Here is a 26004-nt window from a genome sequence, read left to right as displayed (position 1 = left end):
TGTTATGACGCATAAGAGTTTAATATCTAAAATTTATAAATAGTTCATACAATTCAATATCAAAACAAAACCAAAACAAAACAAAGAACCCAACTGAAAAATGAGCAGAAGACCTGAATAGACTTTTTTCCAAAGAAGATACAGATCACCAACAGGACATGAAAAAATGCTCAACATTGTTCAGCCACTGTGGAAAACAGTACAGAGGTTCCTCAGAAAACTAAAAATAGAACTGTCATATGACCCAATAATTTCTTTCCTGGGTATATTTCTGAGAAAATGAAGACAATAATTTGAAAACATACATGCACTCCAATGTTCATAGCAGCATTATTTACAGCAGCCAAGGTGTGGAAACAACCTAAGTGCCTGTCAATCAATAAATAAAGAGGATGCTGTGTATGTATGCAATGGAATATTACTCAATCATAAACAATGAACTTCTGCTATTTGCAGCAACTTTGATGGACCTAGGGAGTATTATGCTTAGTGAAATAAGTCAGATAAAGACAAGTACTCTATTGCTATCACTTATATGAGGAATCTAAAAAATAAAACAAATGAATGCATACAATGTAGCAGAAACAAACTCATAGATATAGAGGACAAACTAGTGGTTACCAGTGGGGAGAGGGAGGAAAGAGGGACAAAATAGGGATGTGGAGTTAAGACATACAAACTACTATGTATAAAACAAATAAGCAACAAAGATACATTGCACAACACAGAAAATATAGTCATTATTTTGTAATAACCTTAAATGAATTATAATCTATATGAATATTGAACCACTATTGTATACAACTGAAATTAACATAACACAAATCTGTTATACTTTAATAAAAATAAATACAATTACTTGAAAGACAAAAATAGTAAAATGTTATGGTAGCTAATTTTGAATGTAGTAAAAGTGATCATCAACATGTACTTACTTTCATGCTTTATTCATTAAGTAAATTAAAAGAAGCGTGATATGTAACAATTCCTTTTTATGCTTATCAGAATTTAAATAGTGAACCATTTTTTACTATTTCTCTTATCTTATCTGCTGCAGAAAAAACCAAACTCATAACTATCAGAATGTAAAGGCCAACTGGACCATCATCAATGCAGAATTATTAGGGTCACAAATGTCTTTAAAACAGTTAAATTGTTTAATTTTTCCTCTGGCTCCAAGGAATAGTGTATCTCACATTACTTATGTTCTGATCCTTATCCCCAACATAACGTTCATATAGTAGACCTTAAGGAAAGTGGATCCTGCTTATTGTCCTATCCCTTGCAATACTTTATGAGGCAAAATCATATAATTTATTTCCCTTGTAAATGGATTCTTCCTGTCGTTAATTTATTTTTTTGAATTTTGGTCTAAGGTTTATTTTTTGGAGTGAGAGAGCTAAAAAAAAAGTTGTTAAATTTAGTGTATTACATTGTCCATCTCATATTTTTGAAAACATAATCCCTATGTAATGTGAAGCCATCTCACTGTGGCTGTTGAAGGTATTTTATTCTAAGTTATAAATCCAATTAAGTTTCAGCAAAGGTGATTGATGATTTGCTGAAAATGCGTTATTGTGGAATCAATACTCCTACTGTAAACTTCATTAAGTTACCTACTATCTCTGAGGCTTCATTCCTGCTTTTCTACCCAAGCAGATAAAGAGGCAGCATCTATCCTTCCTTGATGATACAAGAGGATCCAGGAAGGCTTACTTACTCAGATGTTGCACTTAATGTGTTCTGGTTCCTGAGATCCTATAATTAAAAATTCATCAGTTTTTACTGACTTTATTGAAATTTTTGTAAAAGCAGATGCTAATCTGAGGAATCAAACATTAAGTTTACTATTTTGTTTAACATAATACAGTTCAGTTTATGAACTGATTATGCTCAGTTCATGGGAGAAAGTGTAATGAAGCTCAGGCGAATGTGAAAGGCAAGACTGTGAAATACTACAGGGAGGTGGAGGCAATGACCAAGGAGAGTTAAATTTGGAAGAAAGTATCAGAATGAAGGGACATTTGCAGTTGGAGGGTGGGAAGTTGTGGGGGGTGGAAAGGGCTCTGCAAAGCCAGAGGCAGAGAACTCCAAAGGAAAAATTGCCTGCAGCAGTATTTCACATATTAAAAACAGAAGCAAGTATCTTTGTGTCTCAGTTTTATAAATTATTTGCTATATTCTTTATAATCTACATGGTGCCAGAGAAAAAATGTTTTTACTTATTTCTATAGTCCTCTGCTGTGTGATTCTAATTTGAATTTTAGTGTAATTTCAACATAGTTTTTATGGTTTAATAAAACTTGAACACATTAAAATGCTATTAAACTGTTACACATGGTTAATAATACTTATGGACTTCTGAAAGCAGCTATTATTAAACTGAACGAAGTCATTAATGTCTTTAAACTTTGCACCAGGATATAAAGTACAAAATAGATGTCTAACTGCATCTAGAGAAATAGTCATGGTATCTCACTGTGTAGGACTTTTCTTTTTTTGCCATATATTTTTTATCATATCTTTTGTATTTCATATTTTAAATAAAAACACTCTAGTTAAAATTTAAAAAGCAATGCATTGGATTCTAATATTGACTTTCTCAGTGATCATGACTGTCCGCAATTGACAGAGTATAAACCTCCTTAGGCCTTTTCTTCATCATCTGTGCAACAACTACATTACTAGACATAATCTCTATACATTTCTTCAGCCCTAAAATTCAGTCAATAAGAAACATGCATTTGACTTTAGGACTAGAAATGCAATCATAAGATACTATGTTTTCTGAACAAAAGTATATTTTCAATAATAAAATAACAAATATAGTGTGTGAATGGCAAAGATTTTGAAAATTTTCATCAATTGTCAATCAAGCATTTTGTCTTTTTAAATATATTTTTATTGAAGTATAGTCGGCTTACAATGTTGTGTCAATTTCTGGTGCACAGCACAATACTTCAGTAGTATAGGAACATACATATATTTGCTTTCATATCCTTTTAAACCATTGGTTACTACAAGATATTGAATATAGTTCCCTGTGCTATACAGTATAAACGTGCAGTTTATCTATTTTATATATAGTAGTTAGTACCTGCAAGTCTTGAACTCCCAATTCATCTCTTCCCAACCCCCTACCCCACTGGTAATCGTAAGTTTGTTTTCTACGTCTGTGAGTTTGTTTCTATTTTGTAAATAAGTTCATCCTTTTTTTTTTTTGTTTAAGATTCCACATACAAGTGATATCATGTAATATTTTTCTTTCTCTTTCTGGTTACCTCACTTAGCATGACATTCTCTAGGTTTATCCACATTGCTGCAAATGACATTATTTTATTATTTTTTGTGGAAGAATAGCATTCCATTGTACAAATATACCACAGCTTCTTTATCCAGTCATCTGTTGATGGACATTTAGGCTACTGTAAAAAGTGCTGCTATGAACATTGGGGTGCATGTGTCTTTTTGAATTCAGGTCCCTCTGGATATATACTCAGGAGTGGGATTTCTGGTGCATATAGGAAGTCTATTTTTTGTTTTTTGAGGAATCTCCATACTATTTTCCATAATGGCTGCACCAAACTACATTCCCACCAACAGTGTAGGAGGGTTCCCTTTTCTCTATAGCCTCTACAGCATTTATTATTTGTGGACTTTTGAATGATGGCCATTCTGACTGGTATGAGGTTATACCTCATTGTAGTTTTGACTTGCATTTATTTTAAGCATTTATGTCATAAATTTGATATTTCTTCATTGGGCAATGTAAATTTACTAACTTAAGAATCTGAACTGCCTAATACATATATTAGCAAAAATAAGTTCAGGCGTTAAAATACCCTTTCACTTCTCCAGAAATGATCCAAAGTATGGTTACAGAATTGTTTGAATATTTTATGTTACTGATATTGAGCAGAACCACATGGGCCCATCCCCCACTCCACCACGCAACCCCTGCATCTTGCTTATAGAAAAGCTGAGTCCCCCAGGCCTCCCTGTGTCATAGAAGAGCAGGCTCAAGCCGTTGATTAGGACAAGTCTGCAGGCATTGAGGGATGACAACGACTCTGACCACCTATCTCAACAATTAACTGAGATGACTCTCCCATTTCTCTTTAAAACTTTCATCGCTGAACACAATCTTTGGAGATGCATTTTTTGGGGAGTGCTGGGTTCACTAGATTGCAGGTATTTTGACTAAAAGCAGCTTTCCTTTTTGTTACCAAGGCTGTTGTCTCCCCTGCCTCTCCCTCAGATAGAAACCAATTACTCTTATTTAAGTCTCAGAAGGTATTGGCAATGAGAAGAAACGAGAACTGGTTAGAACCAACAGAGTCCAAGATGGTGAAGCATTTGACCTCCAGTGGACCTTGTGCCTCATTATACCCTCATTATAATGTATTAGCATGCTAAGTGACACACCCACCAGCACCATAACAGCTGACAACTGCCATGACAACAACTGGAAAAACCCATACAAGGACTCAAAAACTCGAACAAGGACTGATTGGCTCCTGGGAGGAGGACATGATAACAGGTCATAAAGACCAGGTGGCCCGACCCAGGCTGGAGCTCTCTCCACCAGCTACCTTGGCTGATAGCTCCCTGCTCGAGCGCCTTTTCCTTGCTGGAGAGATTTTCTTTCCTTCTCCCTGCTCGCATACTTTTCCTCTTTTGAGAAATAAAAGCAGTTTTTGCTCTGTCCCTCTGCCTCAGCTGTGAATTCTTTCCAGCCAGCAGGCAAGAACCCACACTTTGGTGGGCCTCCTAATTTAGGAGTTTCACTGTTGGCTACCATTACTATGCACCTAACAGCCTAGCAACTGTTTATCTACAACTAATATTAACTTATTTTTCTTGAAATAGTTAATTTATTTATGTCAGTATTCAAAGCAATGTCACCTATATATTTGTTCACAGTAATGAGGAAACTTGCTGTATATACCTGGCTTATTAATTTTACCATCTTCAAGGAACACATTCTAAACACTTATGCTTAAGTAGTCCTTTTTCTTTTTTCATTAATTTTTTTTTTTTTTTTTTTTTTTTTACTATTTAAAGACTATGCCTCTTTGTATTAATTCTTGTGCTCCAGTCCTTTAATTGGTTGGGTCTGTCACTTACAATTGCCTGGTAGACACAGGAATGATTCAATAAAGAAGAGTTTGGCCAGTAGATTTGGGATATAAAAGTGGTCTCATGAGACATCTGGATAATGGCAATAAAGATCAATAAAGCAAGCATAAAAATGTTAGTAACTGAGATTGAGAGTCAACCTAGAAATTCTATAACAATGATTGAAAAATTGAACTCTTGAAATAAATAACTTTATAAACAGAAAATAATAATATGGTTAGTGAAGTGGTCATTGATTTACAATGGAAGAAAATACCTATTTAAGGGTTCACTTGTATGGAAAAGTAGAAGAGAATAAATAATACTGTCATAAGAAAAATCATAAAAGTGGATAAAAGGTGGAAAAGTAAATAGAGGATTAAAAAGGAATTTTAAAAAAGACATAAAAATGTAAAAAGAGTGAAATGCATGTAAATCAAAGTTTTAAATTTGTGATTTACAATATGTAAACAATATTAGGACCCAAAGAAGAATGCAGAATTAGTGAACCAGTATTAGCACACAGAAGAATAAAAGAAGAAGAATACAACTCGAAAACTTCCCAGACATGAAGAAATATATAACATTACATATTCCAATGAAATACTTGAACTTCAAAGATAAAAGGAAAGGGAATTACAAGTTCTCAACATGCCAGTCATTGGGATAAATATTTTATACATATTTTTTAACTAAAGAAATTAAAAACCATGTCAGCTTCCACAAAGGAAATGAATCAACTGTATTCATAAAACATAATATTCATGGACATAGGCCATTCTCTGGCCTAAGCAAATTAATAGCACTGACTGCATAATCTTTAGTCAACAGAAGATCTAAGAAATTTGTACGTCACCAAATGAAGCCAAAAATACAACAAAATATTTGAGGTTGACAGTTTCAGATTTTCCAGGCAATCTGAAACAGTAATATACTCTATCTTTTCTTCAAAATGATTACAACATGAGATCAATTAGAAGGAAATCTCTCAAAATCCCTAGGAAACCAACAGTGTAGAATATTCTACAGATCATTGAGGATGGAAATGTTCTAATAAGGAAGTTTACATCAAAAATAAGACTCGAAAATAAATATTCTTAAGGTGGAAAATTATATGTTTGGATAATTATTTTCCCAATTAAAATCAATCAAAACTTTGAAAGCTAATTAACAAATAAGCCAGTAATGAGAAGCAAGACATTAACTCTGATTTGTTGAAGAAACATTGAAGAAAACTGAGCATAAGAAGACAATAATGAAACATTTTATCACATTCTTAAGAGTAAGATTTTTAAAAGTAAATGTGAAGAATGCAAAATAGGGATCAAAACCATAAGTTTGATATATATTCTTAAATTTAAAAAGTGATTATTTTATTATGGCTTAAACAAATATATCAGAGGTTAATCCTTAACTCACATACAAATCTGATGATTTAACTTGCACAGCTCTCCCTCCCCATAATGTGGATTTTCTTTTGTAAGTAAACTGTCTGAGGACTGTGCCAACTTGGCACTGACTTGGACGGCTCCTCACAGGCACTGTGTAAGTCCCCTAGAATCTGCACCTCCTCGGGCATTGACCATTCACAGACTTCCAGGGGCTTTCAGGCAATGGACGTTTTGAAGACAGATGACTCATATTTAAATAAGATTTGATAAGCACGTAGTAATAAAGAATGCCCAGACGTGTCCCTGGGTGATGCCCAGGTGTCTTCATCAGGACTCCAGCTGGCTTCATGACTTGAGTGAGGTCAGCCTATCTAGCCATGGATAACATCCTCCAAAAGGAACATTTATAGAGTAGCTTTTACAGTGCTTGATTCAATAAACACTATTCATGTTGTAAAAACATACATTTTAGCTTTCAGTTCACTTATTTCTAATTTTTTATCTAATTTAATGGGTTTTGATGAACAGAACCTTGATTTATAACATTATATCCACAGAGAATAAATGTTCAATTTAGTGTTGCCAATTTAATCCAGGTGTTGATTGCATTATAACCCGCAGGGTTCTTGCTGTGGCCAAGTGATCATTTTTATAATTTCATTGCATATAACTACCACTGATATTAGAAATATGTTTACTCTCCATACCTTATAAACCACCAGAGTAAAATAAGCAAAATCCATGCTGAAAAATACAAAATATGAGGTAATATACATACACATACGCTACAAATGAAAATGGCACATTAGGCAATATGTAATAAAGAATGCTTGTGTCATAATAATAAACAAATACTGTCCATGTGTGCTGAATGAAAAGATAATAAACTTGGGTTTATGTGAAATTAATATCTATGTGTGTCTTACTAGAAATATGCCCCAAATTAAATAATACAGCAGGGATTGATATAAATAAAAGGCCAAAAACATGCCATAGATATTAAATAAAAAGCTATGGTAGTGGTAGTATTGAATAAAAGACAGTTATATTAATAATTTAGAGAGAAATAACTAATAAAATTTAAAAAATAAATTTTACTATTAAATATTTACACATGGTTAAACTTTAAGTAATTTAAGATACTTGGATAGAAACACAATTTCTCACAGATTTTAACTTAACATCAGCTTCTCACAAATCAGACTGACACAGAAGAGGTAAAGTTACTTTAAACAAAAACCTGGGCTCAATATTTAATAAATTGAACAGATAATGGCTATATTCTCAAATGGCCAACTAACTACATATGTTGCAGAATCATAAATAACAAAAGTAGTGAAAATTCATCTCCTAGGAATTTTAAAAAGGTACCTTAATAATTGGTTGAAAAATACATCGACAGATTAATTTGTTTTTATAAATCTTAAATAGAAATTTTTGTCATTGTTAAGATCTTAGAAGTTAAGAAGGTAAGTATGGCAGTGAGAGAAATGAATCACTGGTTAAGAAGTATACTATAATATGAACTATTTGCAATTGATTTCTGTGGTTTAATATATCAGAAAAGGAGTAAGAACCCAATTCTGGGGAAGAGAGGGGATATGAAACAAATTTAAATGATGGGTGGTTAAATTTGGAAACCCAACTTGGGACTGATATGAATACATGATAATTGGACAAATATATAAGCAATGCTTTTTTTTAGAATTGTTGATTTCAATTTTGGGACTATGTTTTTAAAGATAAAACATATAAAGCTTAGCATCTATATTTTGGAGTGCATTACCAGTGGGGTGCTTATAAATGCCCATAAATATTTATGTAGTTACTCATGGACAGATAAATACTAACCTGCAGTAGAAAGTGTGTCCAGGTCCTTCAGCACAAATCCCTCCATTTAGACAGAGGACCACATTCAGCTCAGACTCAGCACAACTGCTGGTATTTATTTCAAAGCGAGCACCAGTAGATTCACGTGGGCAAATGCAAGTAAAGTTGTGGACTGCCTTCCAGCAGAAGCCTTCATTCACACAAGGGATGGATGTGCAATTCTAAGTTAAGAAATAGAGAATCAAACTTGATTATTAGTGTTAAGACTAGAAATCTTATTAAAATTATACTTTTATTTAAATATTTTTAAGAAACAGTAAGAAAGCTTATGTGATATTCCCTTCCTCTAAAAATTGAAATACATATTTCTACTAATAAATGAATTTTAATTTTTATCACCGGAAATATTTGCCAAATGTTTCATTGTTGGTTTTCAGTAAAAAAAAAAAAAAAAAAAAAAAAAAACCCAACTTTATTAGACTTTTTTAAATTATGTACCATGTACATAATTAGCATCTAACATGTATCCCCGTTTGCCTGGACAGTCCCAGATTAACTCTGCTGTCCCTGGGTAATTAATAATAGTGCCTCGATTAAGTCTCAAAGGAATCCTGTGTTTGATCACATACTTAGAACAGACAATTCACAATTGACTTACATCCCTCTAAAACACAAAACAACTGTCATATCTGAGTTTTTATTCCATTCACAATCTTTTTTTTTTCAGCAGAATTTATGTGTGTATGTTTTCCCAGCTTTACTGAGGTATAATTGATGAAAACAACCCTGCAATATGTTTAAAGTGTACATTGTGATGATTTGATATACACTGTGAAAAGGGTCCCACTATTGAGTTAACACATCCATCACTTACCATATTAACTTTTTTTATTGAGGGTGGGAGTAGAGAAACACTTAAGCTCTACTTTTTTAGCAAATTTTAATTATACAATATAGCATTAGCCACTATAGTCACCATGTTATATGTTTGAGTCCCAAAACTTATTCAACCTATAACTGAAAGTTTGTACCATTTACCAACTTTGTGCCTGGCAACCACCATTCTAGTCTCTGTTTCTATGAATTCAACTCCATTTCATTTTATTTATTTTTTCTTAGAACCATATATAAATGATAGCATGCACATTTGTCTTTCAGTCAGGATTATTTCATTTAGAATAGTGCCCTCCAGGTTTATCAGTGTTGCCAGCAGTGGCAGGATTTCTTTGTTTATTAAGGCTGAATAATATTCCATTGTACATACAGGCACCCAATCATCTGTTGATGAACACTTAGGTAGTTTTCATACCTTGGCTCCTGTGAATAATGCTGCAGTGAACATTGGAGTGCAGGTATCTCTTCAAGATAATGGTTTCATTCCCCTTGAATATTTACTCAGAGGTCAGTTGCTGGACTATATGGTAGTTATATTTTAATTTCTTGCAAAACCTCTATACAGTTTTCTGTGGTGGCTATACCAATTTACATTTCCATCAATGATGGGCAAGGGTTTCCTTTTCTCCACACCCTTGCCAGCACTGGTTATCTCTTGTCTTTTGACAATAGACATCCTAACAGCTGTGGTATCTCATATATGTTTTTTTGTCTTGGTTTTGACTTGCATTTCTGTGATGATTAGTGCTGTTGAGCACCTGCTAGCCATTTGTATGGCTTCTTTGGAGAAATATCTGTCAAATCCTTTGCCCATTTTAATTAGGTTATTGTTTTTGTTTGTTTGTTTGTTTTGCTTTATGTTTTATTTTGTTTTGCTTTTTTGCTATTAAGTTGTTTGAGTTTCTTATATATTTTGGATATTAATCCCTTGTCAGATATGTGGTTTGCAAATATTTTCTTCCATTCTATTGGTTGCTTTTTCATTTTGTTGATGGTTTCCTTTGCTGTGTAGAAGCTTTTTAGTTTGATTTAAACCCATTTGTTTATTTTGCTTTTGTTTCCTTTGCTTTTGGTGTCAAATCCAAAAAATCATTGTCAGGACTAATGTCAAGGAGCTTACCCATTATGTCTTCTTCTAGAGCTTTTATGGTTTTAGGTCTTATGTTCAAGTCTTTAATCCATTTTAAGTTGATTTCTGTGATGGCATAAAATAGGGGTCCATCATCAATATTTTGCATGTGGCTATCCAGTTTTCCCAACAGTATTTATTGAAGATAAAATCCTTTCCACATTGTGTATTGTTGACTCCTTTTCATGAATTCATTGAATATATTTGGTGAATTTATTTCTTGGCTTTCAATTCTGTTCTATTGACCTGTCTTTTTATGTCAATAACATAGTTTTGGTTACTAGAGCTTTGTAACATAGTTTGACATAAAGACATGTGATGCTTTCAGCTTTGTTCTCCTTTCTCAAAATTGCTTTTGATATTAGAGGTTTTTTTGTAGGTCTATATGAATACTAGGATTATTTGTTCTGTTTCTGTAAAAATTGCCATGGGAATTTTGATAAGGGTTGCATTGAATCTGTAGATTGTTTTGGGTAGTATGAATATTTTAACAATATCAATTCTTCCAAACCATAAACAGGGAATAGCTTTCCATTTTTTGATTATTCTTTAATTTCTTACATCAATATTTTAAAGTTTTCAGTGTACAGATCCTTCACCAACTTGATTAAATTTATTCCTAAGAATACTATGCTTTTTGACTCTATTGTACATGTGACCGTTTTCTTAATTTCTCTTTTAGATAGTTTATTGTTAGTGTGCAGAATCATAACTAATTTTTGTATTTTGTCTGAGTGGCTAACAACTTACTTTGAATGCGTACAAAAGCTCTATATTTTTACACTTAAAATTTTGGGTGCTAGCTGTGGGGTCCAAACCTATCCATTCTCAGGAAGAAGGTGGGAGTTAGGTGTTCTCTCTTTATTGTATGGTGTTGCGTGGGGTTCGGGGCTATGGTGAGGGGGTGTCCCAGCCTTTCATATCCAAACAATGTGTGTAGTTTCTTGGTTGCTGATGTGTAGTAGTTACTCAGCTAGTTCCAGATTTCTCATGAGCTACATTCTGTGTGTGTGTATGTGTGTGTGTGTGTGTGTATGTATATTCAGTACATCCATGGCAGATGGGAATTTCAGAGCCTCACATGTTGCCATCTTGGTCCAGAATCTTAATGTGCATGCTATCATGATCTTTTATTTAACCACTTTTCCTGTGCATGTGTCCAAATTTATGCCCAGCATTGCTGATGCCTCCAGTCCCAGAAGCACAGTGGTATTGTGGAGTCAGAGAAGCCTGGATAATATCTGTCTCTTGCTTTTTAAGCTTTAAAATATTTATATACTTCTGCTTTTATTCACTTAATTAACAATGGTATTTAATTTATTGTAGGTCTGTTTATGTGTAAAATTGTGATACTCTCACTGACCTCACACAGATTCCTATGATAATTAAACAAAATTATGAATATAAAGTAATTGGCCCTGTTCCTGGGACATAATAGCTGTTTAGTAAATGCTATCTTCTTTCATTTACACTCTGAAGGCCACCTTGTCAACCTCTATTTCAGTTATTCGGCACTTGCTTAGAATAGAAAATGAGTTTTTCAGTACCTATAGTGTCTCTCATGCCATACCATATACTTCTTAAGTTCACATCTTAGATATTATGTATGTGCTGATATTCTGGAAAGCACAGAGCATGGTGTTTGAATGTGATATGACTCCATTTTTCAAAGTAATGTTTACTCTGAAAAGATTTTCACCTACAATTCTGAGAAATAGTGTATGGAATTTTATGACACCATTAGTAAAACTTTATTCTCAGTGTGTTGACTACACAGAATTTCATAGTGAATATACACAAATACAACTCTTTTGCACCTGAATCTCAAGTTATGACATCTTCAAGGATAATTATATTGACAAATATGAGATTTTTAAAAAACATTTTACCCTGAAAAGTGATATTTTTGAGCTCTTATTACTTGACACTTAACAAACATTTTAGTGACTTTTAAGAGGTGTTAAGATAATAAAAACTCAAACTGACAAGGCTAATGTGGGAGCCATTGCATTCACATCATGCATCAAACAGAAAATGAAAGGTTTGTCAAAATCACCAGAGTTTAATTAGTGTCATTTTCAATAAGAAATGGATTGTGCCCTTGAATATAAAACTCAAGTCATGCTTGGAACCCAGATGGTGACTTTTTTGCATTCACCCCAGTGATAGAGTTAAATGTATGTTTTTATAAATGAATGCCATTCTGATATTTGTTCCACCTTTGCTGAAAATGTGAACTCCTTAAGGATAACCAAGGGCACTTAGTCGGCTCCATGCAGGTAGTGCAGTTATTTTTATGGGATGTAAATGCAGGATTCCACAGGGAATAACACGCAAACAATATGTTCCCCGCTTAGCCCTACGGCTCGGCATATTTAGAATGATTTATTAGAAAGCATTACATAAACTAATTGAATTCTATCTCCAATGGGAAGAAAGAGATAGTTTGTAGACTGCCAAAAGTTTTGTCTCTAGGGTTTACAAGAATCTCTTACTAAATTAATTAGCAGGCTTAATGGGAAATACAAAAGCAATTTTTTTTGAAAAAAATCAAATCATCGTTTAAAGTGCTTGATCCTGCCTTGTTCAAAAATTAAGGAAGATGCCTTTCCTTTGGTTCATCACCATTTACATTACTTTGCTATATTCTATTTAATATAATAAAGTGCTTCCCAAGAAGAATTCAAAATACTTTAATTTCAGAAATGAAGGAAACAAAAGGCCAGTATGTTTAGAGAGGGAGAAGGAATCTGGGAGTGATGTTGCAGAACAGGGCAATCTAGACAACTGCACTAGACCTCAATGTTCATTCAACTTGTATCCAAGACCCCAAGCCAGGAAGCGTACGGGCGTGTAACAGTAACAGAGCGCTGATATGCTCACTGTGCACTACTTGGGCTAGTAAGTGTGCCAGGGAGCCTTCTGAAAGTTGTGTGCAATCTGAGGTGTATATACATAGTGTAGATCCAAAAGTTTGTCCTGTGATCTCTGAACTTCCCCAAAGAACAGAAAGTTACTGAGATCATATTTATAGTAGCATTTCTTTCAGATGCTTTCTTTTTCGCTCTGCAGTTTTTAAAGTAGTGGTATACTTTCTTCAAATAAGATCTTGGAGAAATAGAGCATGTTAACTAAGTAGTCAGGCAATTTGTAGAGTGGAAACAGGACATAGTAACTATTAGAGCCCTACAAATACCTACTGCAAAAACCTTTTAAATTTCACAGAATTTTTTGAATTTTGTACCGCTCTGAATAAAATTTACTAATACAGTGTACTGTTTCTAAAACTTAAATTGCACATGAACACTCTGGATAGCTAAGTTGCAGATTCAAAGTCTTCGGGATGGGGCCTGTGTTTCTGCATTTCTATCAAAATCTCAGGTAATTCTGAAGCTGCTAGTTTGTGGACCAAACATGGGTAGCAAGAATATAGTCCAACAATTTTGTTTTACTCGCAAGGATAAGGACGAGCCTAACGCTGTTAGTGGCTTCACCATGGTCTTACAGCAAGACGACAACAGAATAAAATCACATAGAAGCTAAGTGCTCTAAATTCCAACTTGGGGTTCACTGTGCCACCAAATCTTGATTTTGCTCTCAAAGGGATTCTTTTACTGTAAAACTATACATAATGATAACGTACATGGTAGACTCAATAGCCCTAAGGTCAGGGTCAATATCATTTTTATGGACTGTTTTCTTTCATTCTCAAAACTTACATGGTTCAATATGGATCTGTAGCAGTTAATAGGGAGAAGATTTTGTTTGATTCCCAATTTAATCTGACTTACAATGTTTTGACATAAAGAAAATGCACTGTTTGTCATTTCAACAAATCAAACAAGGTCATAAAATATAAAAATTGGGATTTTTGCAGTACATATTAATTTTCATTTCTTTATTAAAAATGTGTCTGACAGTGCTTCAAGGAAAAAGTCCACTGAAATACAAGAAAACAAAAACCACTGTCTCAGAAATGGCCTGGAAATACACACATGATTCAGCATAGGAAGGAAAAGTACATCGGGACTGAAACTAGACACAAAGCCAGAGTCACAAAGTCAAGACTGTTTAAAGGTAATGCAGAATTCCAAACCCATTCAAAAAGCTAACCTAATACTGCTTTTATTTCTTCAGGTAAACAGAAGAATATTTCAGAGAAAATCTAAAGTGTATATTCAAAATCTCGATAGTATATTGTACTCTAACTTGGCAAAATGAGGCACCAGGCATGAACGAGTAAGCCAAAAGTCCGAGCACCTGCATTTAAAATTGCTAAGGCGTTTGTAACATTGTATAGGACATGGCGTTGCCGTTGGTGGTCAAGAGGGGCTGGGAAAGGCAGCGCAGATCCCTTCCCCGTCTGCCTTGCTCTTCTGATTCAAAGGGCACACACTTGCATGAGTAGTGAAGGAAATCTGCCCCTACCTTGGAGATTCAAGATGTATGGACCAGAGCAAATAATGGAATAGATACAGAAAATATCGAGGACGAGATACGGAGCAGAAGATTCCCAATAAACAACATTTGGTGGGAAAGAAATAGATTGTGAAGCCAAAAGGAAATACACTTACACACACACACAAGAGAAAATGAGCATGAAGACAGTTTTAAAAGAACTAATAATTGTTTCCTACTATGAAACAGAGTGTGACACACTCAAACTTCTACATTTAAGACACAATTGCTAAGAACAATAACCAGATACTAACTAATATATATAAAATAGATAAACAGAAAATTTGTATTGTATAGCACAGAGAACTATATTCAATATCTTGTAGTAACTTACGGTTAAAAAGAATATGAAAACAAACATATGGGTGCTCCTGTATGACTGAAGTATTGTGCTGTACACCTGAAGTTGACATAACCTTGTAAACTGACTGTACTTCAATAAAAACAAATTAAAAAGGACAATAACCTTAAAATATCTCAAATCTCCACCAAGAGGTACTGATTAAATAAATATGGCAGCTCCATACAATGTGCTATTAATAAGAATAAAGTAGAACTATATATATAAAATATATATATATGTATAAATGTAGAATCATCTGCAATGATCAAGTGAAATCTGTGTGTGTGACAAATATTTACATTTATGAGATCTTCCTTATTTTAAAGATGCATTTTTAATCAAAGGAAATAAATATTCTCTACAATGAGTTTTGGGAAATAGCTGCCCTTTTGGTGCAGACCTCAACTCAACTCTTATGCTCAAAAGCATACTGATGAAGCATCACTTAATTGCAAAGAAAAAGAAAATAAGAAAAACACTAGAAGAACTTTTTGAGCAAGTCCCTTTTAAAAGTGTCACAAATCACAGGACGATCAGTACATTTAGATACACAAAAAGAAAGCTTTTGAATGTCAGAATCCACTATGTACTAATCAACAATTAACAAAAAATGGAAAAAATAGAAAAATGTACATAATGTATATGGTAGACAAAGAGTAAAAATCTTACTATATAAAAGTTTCTTATAAATTTCAACTCACACTTGAAGAAATACAAATAAGGATTCACAGACACATTCAGTTCTTTCCTTTGGTCATTTCCTTTCTGTTTAGAAAACTTCCTTTAGTACTATTCATGATAAGTTCCTATTTTTCCCTCATCTGAGAATGTCTTGATTCCTTTTTAAAATCTAGAATGTTTTTTTTTTCATTTTAGTACTTATCTTACATATTTATAATTTGATATTCAAAACAAAACACTGCTTCCTTGCCAGTTAACTTTCTCAGTCCCAATAAAATAGAAAGGAAAATTTCTGGTTTTTATTTTATTGGGAATATTACCCTAGTCTCTTTTCTTTCTTCTCCATGTGTGTGTGAGTCTGCATTCCCAAAGTTGAGTTACATTTTTTCACTAGCCAAGGCATCTGTTCCACACTCAGCCATGCATTTGTTTTTCTCTAGCATTAATTCTAATATTCTTAGACTGCCTCAAATTATCAGATTGACCAAAAAAAAAAAATATGCTTGTGTTTTCCTCCTGAAGCCCTAACATAAACTTTGCTTTTACACTTTCCCAGGAGCTTAGGATCAACACCCTTCCCCATATTGACCTGAGTGCTCTTCTCAATCACTGCCGCCTATGTTCCATTACTGCCCTTGTCTCCTTAGACCAGAAAGCAGACTTGGACATCAGTCTGGGAATGCCTTTCAGGAGCTGTTATCTGGGCATTGCAACATAGCGGAAGTTACTCTGAATAGGTGAGCTAAGTCAGATACATATCTATACCCATAATCCAACCTCCAAATGGAACTGGTGAAGCAGGACATATATCTATAAATATCTAATATTTAAAGAAAGCATGACCAAAATTACATTTGAAGTGTACTTCATATATTGGTAAAAAGACATTTTAAATAACTTCATTGAACTATTGAATTAGTAAAGATGGGATGGTAAGATTTTAAAAAGAAGACAAACAAAATAAATAGTCAAAATAAATAGTATATAAGAATTGAGTGGATAAAAAATGAAGTGTCTCAAAACAATACAGAAATAATAGATACTTTGGTAAAGTTCTTGGTTTCCGTATTCTTTTTCATTATAGGTTACCACAGGATATTGAATATAGTTCCTTGTGCTAGACAGTAGAAACTTGCTGTTTATCTATTATTATATATAGTAGTTAGTATCTGCGAATCTAGAACTTCCAATTTATCCCTCCCTACCCATTTCTCCCCCCGGTAACCATAAGTTTGTTTTCTATTTCTGTAAGTCTGCTTCTGTTTTGTAAGTAAGTTCTTGGAAAACTGACTACATTTTTTAAAATAATTAAATTAGATTTCTACCTTTTATCAATTATAACAAAATATTTACTATGGGTTAAAGTACTAAAAGAGCTGCTAATCCTACAATTGTACTGGATAAGAATATAAGAAACTAATTTAAATATTGCTTTATGAGAGGACCTTCCAAGGAGAGAAGCAAAGCCTAGTGTCATAAGAAAAAGATAAAGGAAAATATAAAAATCTCACAACTTACAAGTTTTATAAAGCAAGAACGGCCACCTCCTAAATGAGATTTGCAATTTTACAGAATCAAGTGAATTTTATCCATAATTTTTAAGCAATATATTAAAACCAAAAAAGAAAAGGGCAAGCAAGCCAAAAGAAAAATACTGTTAGTCAAAAGCTGTGAGTAGACAACGCACAAACAAAGAAATGCAAGTGGCAAAGAATCACATGAAAAGATGCTCAACGTTTGTAATAACTCAGGAAAACATAAAAATCAAAATAATGACACACCACATTTTCCTCAACAAATTAGTCCACACTTAAAAAAATGATTTCATTTGATAGGATCTAAGAAAGCTGGCATGCACATACTCTCATTAAATAATTGTGGTTCCTCAAAACTTACTTGGAACACTTCATGGCTATTAAAATGTCTGAGTCAGGACCCTATGGATTATAATGGAATGGTTCTTAAGACACACTCAGTAACACCAAATGTCACTGAATAAGGAACATAATGAGTTCAACTTTATGTTAAAATAAAAATATTAAGAAAAACCACCTAGAAGCTTCTAGGTAGAATTGTAACAGTTGTTCTCGTAATATTGAGCTATGTGTGGTGTATAAATACACACAACATTGTAAACCGATATGTTTCAATAAAAATATAAAAAAATACAAATTCATATATGAAAGAAATACTTCTTTAGTTATACATTTAATTCAGAAGAAGAGTACACATTTCTACTACCAAGAGATAGGGTTTTAGAGATTACTTCAGGCAATATATGCAACGGTACAGACAAGACACATGGCCCTACTCTCTACCAAGGAGTTTATTAATTACAACATCTTTCCCACATCAAGTATGGCATTCACTATCTAGACCCAAATCAACATAATGTCAGTAAATATTTAAGCTTTTAAAAAATAATGTGTCAGAAAACGTGCGAGTTGATTTACATGTGTTATCTAATTTAATCCTCACAGCAACTTAAGAGGTAGTTACTATGATTACCTTCATTGAATAGCTAAAACGTGATTTCAGTATATAAGTAATTTGTCCAAGAACACACAGCAGGTCAGTAGCAAAATAGCAATGTAAGTCTGTTTCTCCCTCCAAAAGCACCATCTCCGGAGTATCTACCACCTTTAAGTCTATCATCACACGATGACCCTGCGATATAGGAACTGTATCTTCCTAATGGAAGAAAGATAGGATTTAAGTAAAATATACATAGTCTCACAATGTCAAAGGCAGTTTTCCGTGCCTATGAGTCCTTCCTTTACCAAGTGACTGTCAGCTAGGAAAGATTTGGAAGAACTTCCCATTCTCCAGGAAAGCTCACCAGATTCTCATCCACCAAGAATGGTCTTAACTTCAGGTGACCAACGTTTCTCAATGGATGAAGAATTCCACATAAAATACCATGTGTTGAGCACAACACGTTATATGCCTAAAGATCAGAAGACAGGTCCTGAGAGCATTACAGTTACCGAGGTTTTCCACATGTACTCAATTCTTGGTACATCTAACCAGTACTTATTTTGTCCTTATGGTGTATGGATCAATGAAGTCTCCTCTCATCCCTATATATCCCCAGACACGTGTGTGTCCTAAGATCAGAGAAGGGGAGGCAGATAGCAAATTATAAGCCTTCTGAGTTCTTTGGATCATAACCATTTCCAGGATTTAGTTAAATGCAGACTCCAGTTAGCAAAAGTTTATGATAAGAAGAGACAGGAAAGGGAGAGGGGTAAAAGAAGTTGTGACTTTTATTTTATTTTTATTTTTTATTTTTTTGGAGCAAACAAAAATTCCAAGAGAAATTTCAAAGAGGAAAGGTGAAAGGCAGACAGTTACATCATGAGTAACTGTTGAAATAATGACACAAATCTACGCAAGTAGCTTGGCTCCTGCAGGACATTTGGTCCTATCCAAAACATCTGAGAGAGTATTCGCCCCATTCCACATGGTTTTGGACAGGACTAAATATCAAGGACCTTTTGGCATGGATCAAATGTCTTATGGATTTGTGGACAAGACCAAATATCTGCTAATTATTTGGTGTTTCTTTTCAATTACTTGAAATTAAGTAAAAATGATAAAACTTACACTAATCTGGATCTCACATCTCGAGCTAATCCATTCTGCATCACGCAAACATTGATACACGTCAATGAAATCTGTGCATCTGAAACAGAGAATTCAATTTTTAAATAAGAAAGACATGAAAACATAATTTCAAGAGAGTTTCACCATTTAAGCTTTTTTTCTTTTCTAGTAAAAAACACTTCTCAGGTAAAAAAACTCGTTCCCATGAGCGATAGAAGGCAGAGGCTATTTCTGGTTTCTTATCCTTCAAGGTGACTGGACTGATAGAACAAATCAATTTTCATTTTTGCCATCTTCCCCATGGCAATGGAGAGAAAGAACAGTTCTAAAAGATAAAAAGTACGTCTAGGGCTTATGTAGAAACTGAAGCCGGCTATGGCCAAGCTGCATTGCAATGAACTACCCATCTTCATCCTCTCTCGCCGGCTTAAAAGTCTGTGGCAGGACTCGAAGGGAAAAATAATGCTGCAGAAGGCAGCTTGGTGCATCTGTGAGTCATTCTTCTTTGCCACCTGCATCTCCTAGAAATATCTCCACTCCAGATTTGCATAAACTAATATTCTCTCCATGAGCAGAATAATAATTATGCAATTCCATAAAGAGTCACAAAATTCCTTAGATGCACAACAGGATGAAAGAACCAGTCTACATAGGAACATTTTAAATATTTAAGTGTCTGGCATTATCCCTCCATAGAGCAAATAATAGAACCTTTCATCATCCTACCTGCTACTTCTGTTACTGTGAGCATTACCTTTAAGATTATTAAAGTCCAATTAATCCACATGTATTGAAAATGGCTTTATGTTAATGAGCAGAAATAGAAGACGGGCAGAGATAACGTATCAGTGCATCACATGAAGTTAAACAGGCAGGATCTGTCATCTTAATAGTACTTAGCTCTTGTTTTATGAAGGAGCGTAATTAAAATGATCTTTGTCAACTTTTCCTTGACATTCAGTTTTAAATATTATGAGTTAAATTTGCTTTCTTAGATTTAATAATAGAAAAATAAAAACAGCTACCTTCCAGGTAGACAAGGATTTGAGAGACACTCATTTGCATTTGCTTCACAGTGTGTCCTGAAACACCCACTCTTGCAGTCACAGGTGTAATGATTGATGCCATCAGTGCCGGGTCCATCATGGAGACAGGGCTTTGACAGACATTCATCTATATTTGCTTCACAGTCGATGCCTATGTTAAAAGAGGCAAGACAAACGCGAGGTTGTTTAAATGCAAAACTCAAAAAGTTTGTTCCTTATCGAAAACATCACCAAGAAATCAAGGACCACTCCATTAAAATTTGACATCCTATAGCAAAAGAAAACAATTTAACAGTTTTTTTAAGGTTAAACATCTTTAGGTCTATAAACTCTCAGTTTAATTTAAAGTGAATGAGAAAAAGCACAAGCTTAATCTATTTGTAAGATTTGGTTTTGGGGTGAGGAGTTGTTGATTAAGAATACAACTGAAGTAATGATTTTTATCAAATTGTCACTGAATACTAATTCATTCTTTTTTGGTAATGATCCTTGAGAATCAAATATTTCTTATCTACAGAAATTAAGAGTTTGAATGTTTCTGTATTTGGTCTGGGTGAGTGTACTAATGGTGAGCTAAGATGTCTAAAAGTAATCTAAGTTTGGCTAAATAAATACCTAGTGCTTTCAAAGGGCAAATTTTGAATATTAAGCACCTACCACGTGCCACCTGTGTGCTCAGCTAGGCATACCAAACCAAACCAAACAAACAAGAAATCAAAACCAAACAAACAAAAAAGAGAGCGGCTTTGTTCATCCAGAAACATGTTGGCAGGGAGATGATATTACCATCAGAGAACAACATAAGCAAAGCTTAACGGGAAGCTAGATTGTGTCTCAGGTCTCCAACGTCAGAGATACTAGAGAAGAGCGGAGAATCACTGTAAATTGGTAAAAATAATCCCTTTGCTCATTGTGTTCATCCAACTGAGCATCTACTAACACAAATGACAACTGACTGAGCACTTAAAATATGTGCAAGGCCTGTGCTGAAGGCTTTATGTATTTTATCTTAGCTGATGTTCATTAAATAAGCCTGGAGTCAGATATCACTATGTCCAACCCACTGCCCAGTAAACAAAGGTCCAGAGAGTTTCAGTGATGCTCCCAGATTACACAGGCTATGACAGCACATTGGAATTCAGATTGTTTTCGCTCTGAGTTGTGCCTCCAGTCATTAGTTCGAATGGATCGTCTTGCAACTATGATATGTGAGTAAGTGATGTGCTGAGCAGGACAGTGAGTTCTGTTAAAGACAAGACAAGTTCAAAATGGGATCATTTGTGCTACGGCTCCACAGCGGCAAACCAAGACTAAATTATAGTTTCTGCTCTCCCAGAAATGGAGTCTTAAACCAGCCAGTCAGCTAGGTGATCTGCCTGATGGACTCCGGTCATCCCCTGCAGGAAACTACATGTTCAATAACCTGCCCACTGCTTTGACTAGTATAACTTCTTTGTTCCTGCTCCATTTTGGCTACAAAAACCTTTCATTTTGTACAGCTCCTCGGGGCTCCTTTCTCTCTGCTACAGTGGATGGGATGTCGCCCGATTCACACTGATTTTTGCTCAAATAAACTCTTAAAAATGTAATATGCCTCAAGCTAGCTTTTAACAGTTCCAGTCAGAAAGCATGGCTCTTATAGCCAAGAACATAATGCCTAGTTGGGAATAAAGATAATCTTATTAAAAAATAAGCTATTACAATGCCTATAAATAGTTATACATGAGCCAGTTGGGAATAAAGATAAGCTTATACAATACAATGAGGTGTAAAACATTGATAATAGCTGGTACTTGGAGACCATATGATGTAAAAGATGCTGTTAAGAACTTTATATAGATCAACAGATTATAACTTTATAGTATTTTTCTGACACGGAAATTACTCTCTACTTTATAAATTAAGAAAATGAAGCAAAGATCTTACAGCTAGTAAGTGGCAGAAGCCATTCTGTTGGCCACCACGCGATACTACCGTACTACGTCTTAATACTGTAGCTGTATGGATGTGTGTGTCCTAATGGTTTAGCAAACGGAGTGCACTGGCTACTTTAAAAATTAATTGAGTCCATATAGGAGAAAGAGGACCAATAAGCTTCTATGATGATCATGGAGGAATCTTGAGAAACTTTAAGTTTCTCAAGGAAACCTGAGAAAATTCGAATAAACAGTTTAAAGAGTGCGTGGGCATTCCGGTGAGTTAGCTGCCTCAGGATTTGGCTGGATACCAGGTACGGGGGTGGGGGGCAGTGCTAATGGCAGATAGGCAGCCATTTCACAAGGTGATGCCATAACTTTACTAACTCACATGCCGTGTCAGAATTGTCTATTCAGGTGCCTGGTTTTTAGACCAGGCACACCAGGAGAGTCTGATTTACTGCCTATGAGGTTTCCAATGCAAAAAATATTTTTAAAAATTTCTCTTTAGAGATTGTCAGTTTTCAAGTCAAAATCCTATTATTTAATGGTTACTGTTTTTTTTTTTTTTTTTTACTGTAACTGTCACTATCTAAAAATAACTTTGGATATGAATGATGCCATGAAAAATAATGTGTGTAAATTGGTCAAATCAGTAGCTATATTTAAAAGGACCTGCAAGACTTAGGCTCAGCCTACATTAGGTTGCAGTAATAATTTTAAAAAGGAGGGGGGAGGGTAAGACTCAGTGGTAGAGCACGTGCTTAGCGTGCACAAGGTCATAGGTTCAATCCCTAGCACCTCCATTAAATAAATAAATAAATAAATAAATAAATAATAACCTAATTACCTCCCCTCCAAAAAAAAGAAAGGTAAAAAACATAAAATAAAAAAAATGAAACTTCCCTAATTCTCAGTGGCTCATGACACACAGGTTTATTTCTCACTCACATTCCCTGGCCATGGTGAGCTACAGTGCACCCCAGGTTAACAGAGCATCCTCTATCTGAGTGAGACATTGCTGTTATTGTTGAAGAAGGAAAAGGGCACTTGGCAAACATACACAGGTTCCTAAATCTTCTACATATACTTAGCTTGCTCATCCAAGTCACATGATCAAGCCCAATATAAATGAGATGGGAAAAAATGGTCCTCCATCAGGAAAAGGCAGATATTTACGACAATAGTCATATTTAGTGCAGACACAATTGTTCAAGCATCTCATTTGTAAATGAGGGTCATTTATTAGTGCATCCTAGGTTTATTGAGATAATAAAGTAAAACCATGTGTTGTAAACAACTAACCCAGGGCCCTGTACACATTTAACACTTGATTACTATCACTTTGCTAGGAAAAGTTTTACAACTATAGTATATTAAATGAGTGATGTAGGTGTTTTCAGAGACATATTATTCCAATTAAGAAGATAAGTGAAAAGTTTCTCTGTACTGTGATGTAAAATGCCAGCAAAATCAATGATGAAAATTCTAGTTAAAAAAAGATGGTCTATTTACCACAAAATAGAGTTACTATGTGGTCCAGCAATCCCATTCTTGGGCATATATCCAGAGAAAACTCTAATTGGAAAAGATATATGTACCCAATGTTCATAGCAGCACTATTTACAATAGCCAAGACATAGTAGCAACTTAAATGTCCATTGGCAGATGATTGGATAAAGGAGATGTGGTGTATTTATACAATGGAATACTACTCAGTCATAAAAAATGAAATAACACCATTTGCAGCAATATGAATGGACTGAGAGATTATTATATTAAGTAAAAAGTCAGGCAGAGAAAGACAAGTATCATATGATATCACTTATATGTGGAATCCAAAAAAATGATATGAAATGAACTTATATACAAAACAGAAAGAGACTCACAGACATAGAAAACAAATTTACAGTACCAAAGGGGAAAGGGAGAGGGATAAGTTAGGAGTTTAGGATTAACAGATACAAACTACTGTTTATAAAATAGATACACAGCATGGTCCTACTGTATAGCACAGGGAATAACATTCAATATCTTTTAATAACCTATAATGAAAAAGTATACATATATATATATATGTATATAAATAATTTAATAACATGTTTTACACCAGAAACTAACACAGCATTGTAAATCAACTACACTTCAATAAAAATATTAAAAATTAAAAAAAAGTGAATGAACACATTAAAAAAATGGTGTATTTACCCCAAAAGTGAGATTGAGGGCTGAAGTGTTAAGGAGAGTTGTACAGAATGCATCCAGTCTCACTTGGAGACGGGAAAGTTGAAACAAGACACCGTCTCCATGGTGGACAGCATGTCCCCATGTAGGGGAGGACACATCATGGACATTATCTTAGGAACATTTTTCCCTAATGCTTTATTCATTCATCTTACTGTGGTTATATTTTGACTTCCCAAGTAGTCTCCGGAAAGGGTAAGAATGTAATGATTGACTGACCTGGACATTTTGGTCCCTGTAAAACCTTATTTTTCATTTTTAACCCCAGAGTCCCTTAGCACTACACAAGTCAGATCCCCTTTGCACATTTTTAACTTCCCCTTGTTTTACCGTCACCCTTGGCTACTCTGTTGTAGTTACGCCGACTTCCCTGTGTTTCCTCGAACTCTTTGTTCTTCTTTCTGGAACTCTCTTTTCCCAGATATTTACAAGAGTCACTCCTTTATTTCTTCAGGTCTTTATTCAAATGTAGCTTTCTCAATAAGCCTATTGAGAAAACTGTTTGAAACTGCATCCCCTGGTTTATGTGTTTGTTTTGTTTAGTTTTGTTTAGTTTTGTTTTTTCACCATAGCAAGCAAGATCCTTCTAACAGTCTGGAAGAGTTACTCATTTTTCTTTTCTTTTTTTCTCTTTCTTCCCCATTACAAGCTTAGCTCTGTGAGGGCAAGGATTTTGTGTCTAAGTTCAATACAGCATTCATTTAGATCTTTGTTAAAGAAATGCATCATTGTGTGTGTGTGTGTGTTTGTATTTGGTTTTACATGTCATTTTTGTTTCTTTGCTTCTTTTCCTCAGAAGTCTCTGCCTCTTCCCAAGCAGGAACAAAGCAGCTCTTGAATTCTAAGGAAACTGTCAGTCCTTGCAATGGTGAGAATCAGACTCTGGAATGAGGCGGTTCCTCTGAGGTGTGTTTGTGTTGCCTGTGCAGTCAAGGAGAATTATTGTGTGGAATCTCTACATTTTTTTTTAATCTTCAAACAGAGAAGCTTCCATGGTAACTTAAAAAGAAATGCAGGTGTGGAGAGGGCTGGATTTTTGTTCAAAATGGTCTCCTCACACATAATTACCAACCTGGAGAAAGAGGGAATGACTGTTGTTTGGGACAAAATGAATGTACCCTGAGAACATTAAGCTAAGTCAGACAGAGAAAGAGAGAAAGACAAATACTGCATAGGTGTCACTTACATGTGAGACTAAAAAAAAAAAATTAAACTCATACAAAAAGAGAGAAGAAAAGTGGTTGCCAGGGGCTGGGAGGTGGGGGAAATAGGGAGAGGTTCGTCAAAGGGTATAAATTTTCATCTTTGAGTTGAATGAGGCCTAAGCATCTAATGCAGAGCGTGGCAT

At 34.5% G+C, this 26004-nt stretch overlaps 1 protein-coding gene across 1 annotated transcript in view; it reads right to left on the bottom strand.

Annotated features, from left to right (window-relative positions):
- Positions 1-26004, bottom strand: part of EYS (eyes shut homolog) — a 1185765-nt gene that overhangs the window by 688402 nt on the left and 471359 nt on the right. The window contains 3 exon segments of the mRNA XM_032484469.1: positions 8361-8560; positions 19451-19529; positions 20476-20647. Of these exon segments, the coding sequence (XP_032340360.1) occupies positions 8361-8560; positions 19451-19529; positions 20476-20647 (451 nt within the window).

This window comes from Camelus ferus, chromosome 8 (genome assembly GCF_009834535.1).
Source record: "Camelus ferus isolate YT-003-E chromosome 8, BCGSAC_Cfer_1.0, whole genome shotgun sequence".
Classification (NCBI taxonomy): domain Eukaryota; kingdom Metazoa; phylum Chordata; class Mammalia; order Artiodactyla; family Camelidae; genus Camelus; species Camelus ferus.
Note: the sequence above shows the minus strand (reverse complement) of the source record. Positions and strands in the feature narration are given on the sequence as shown.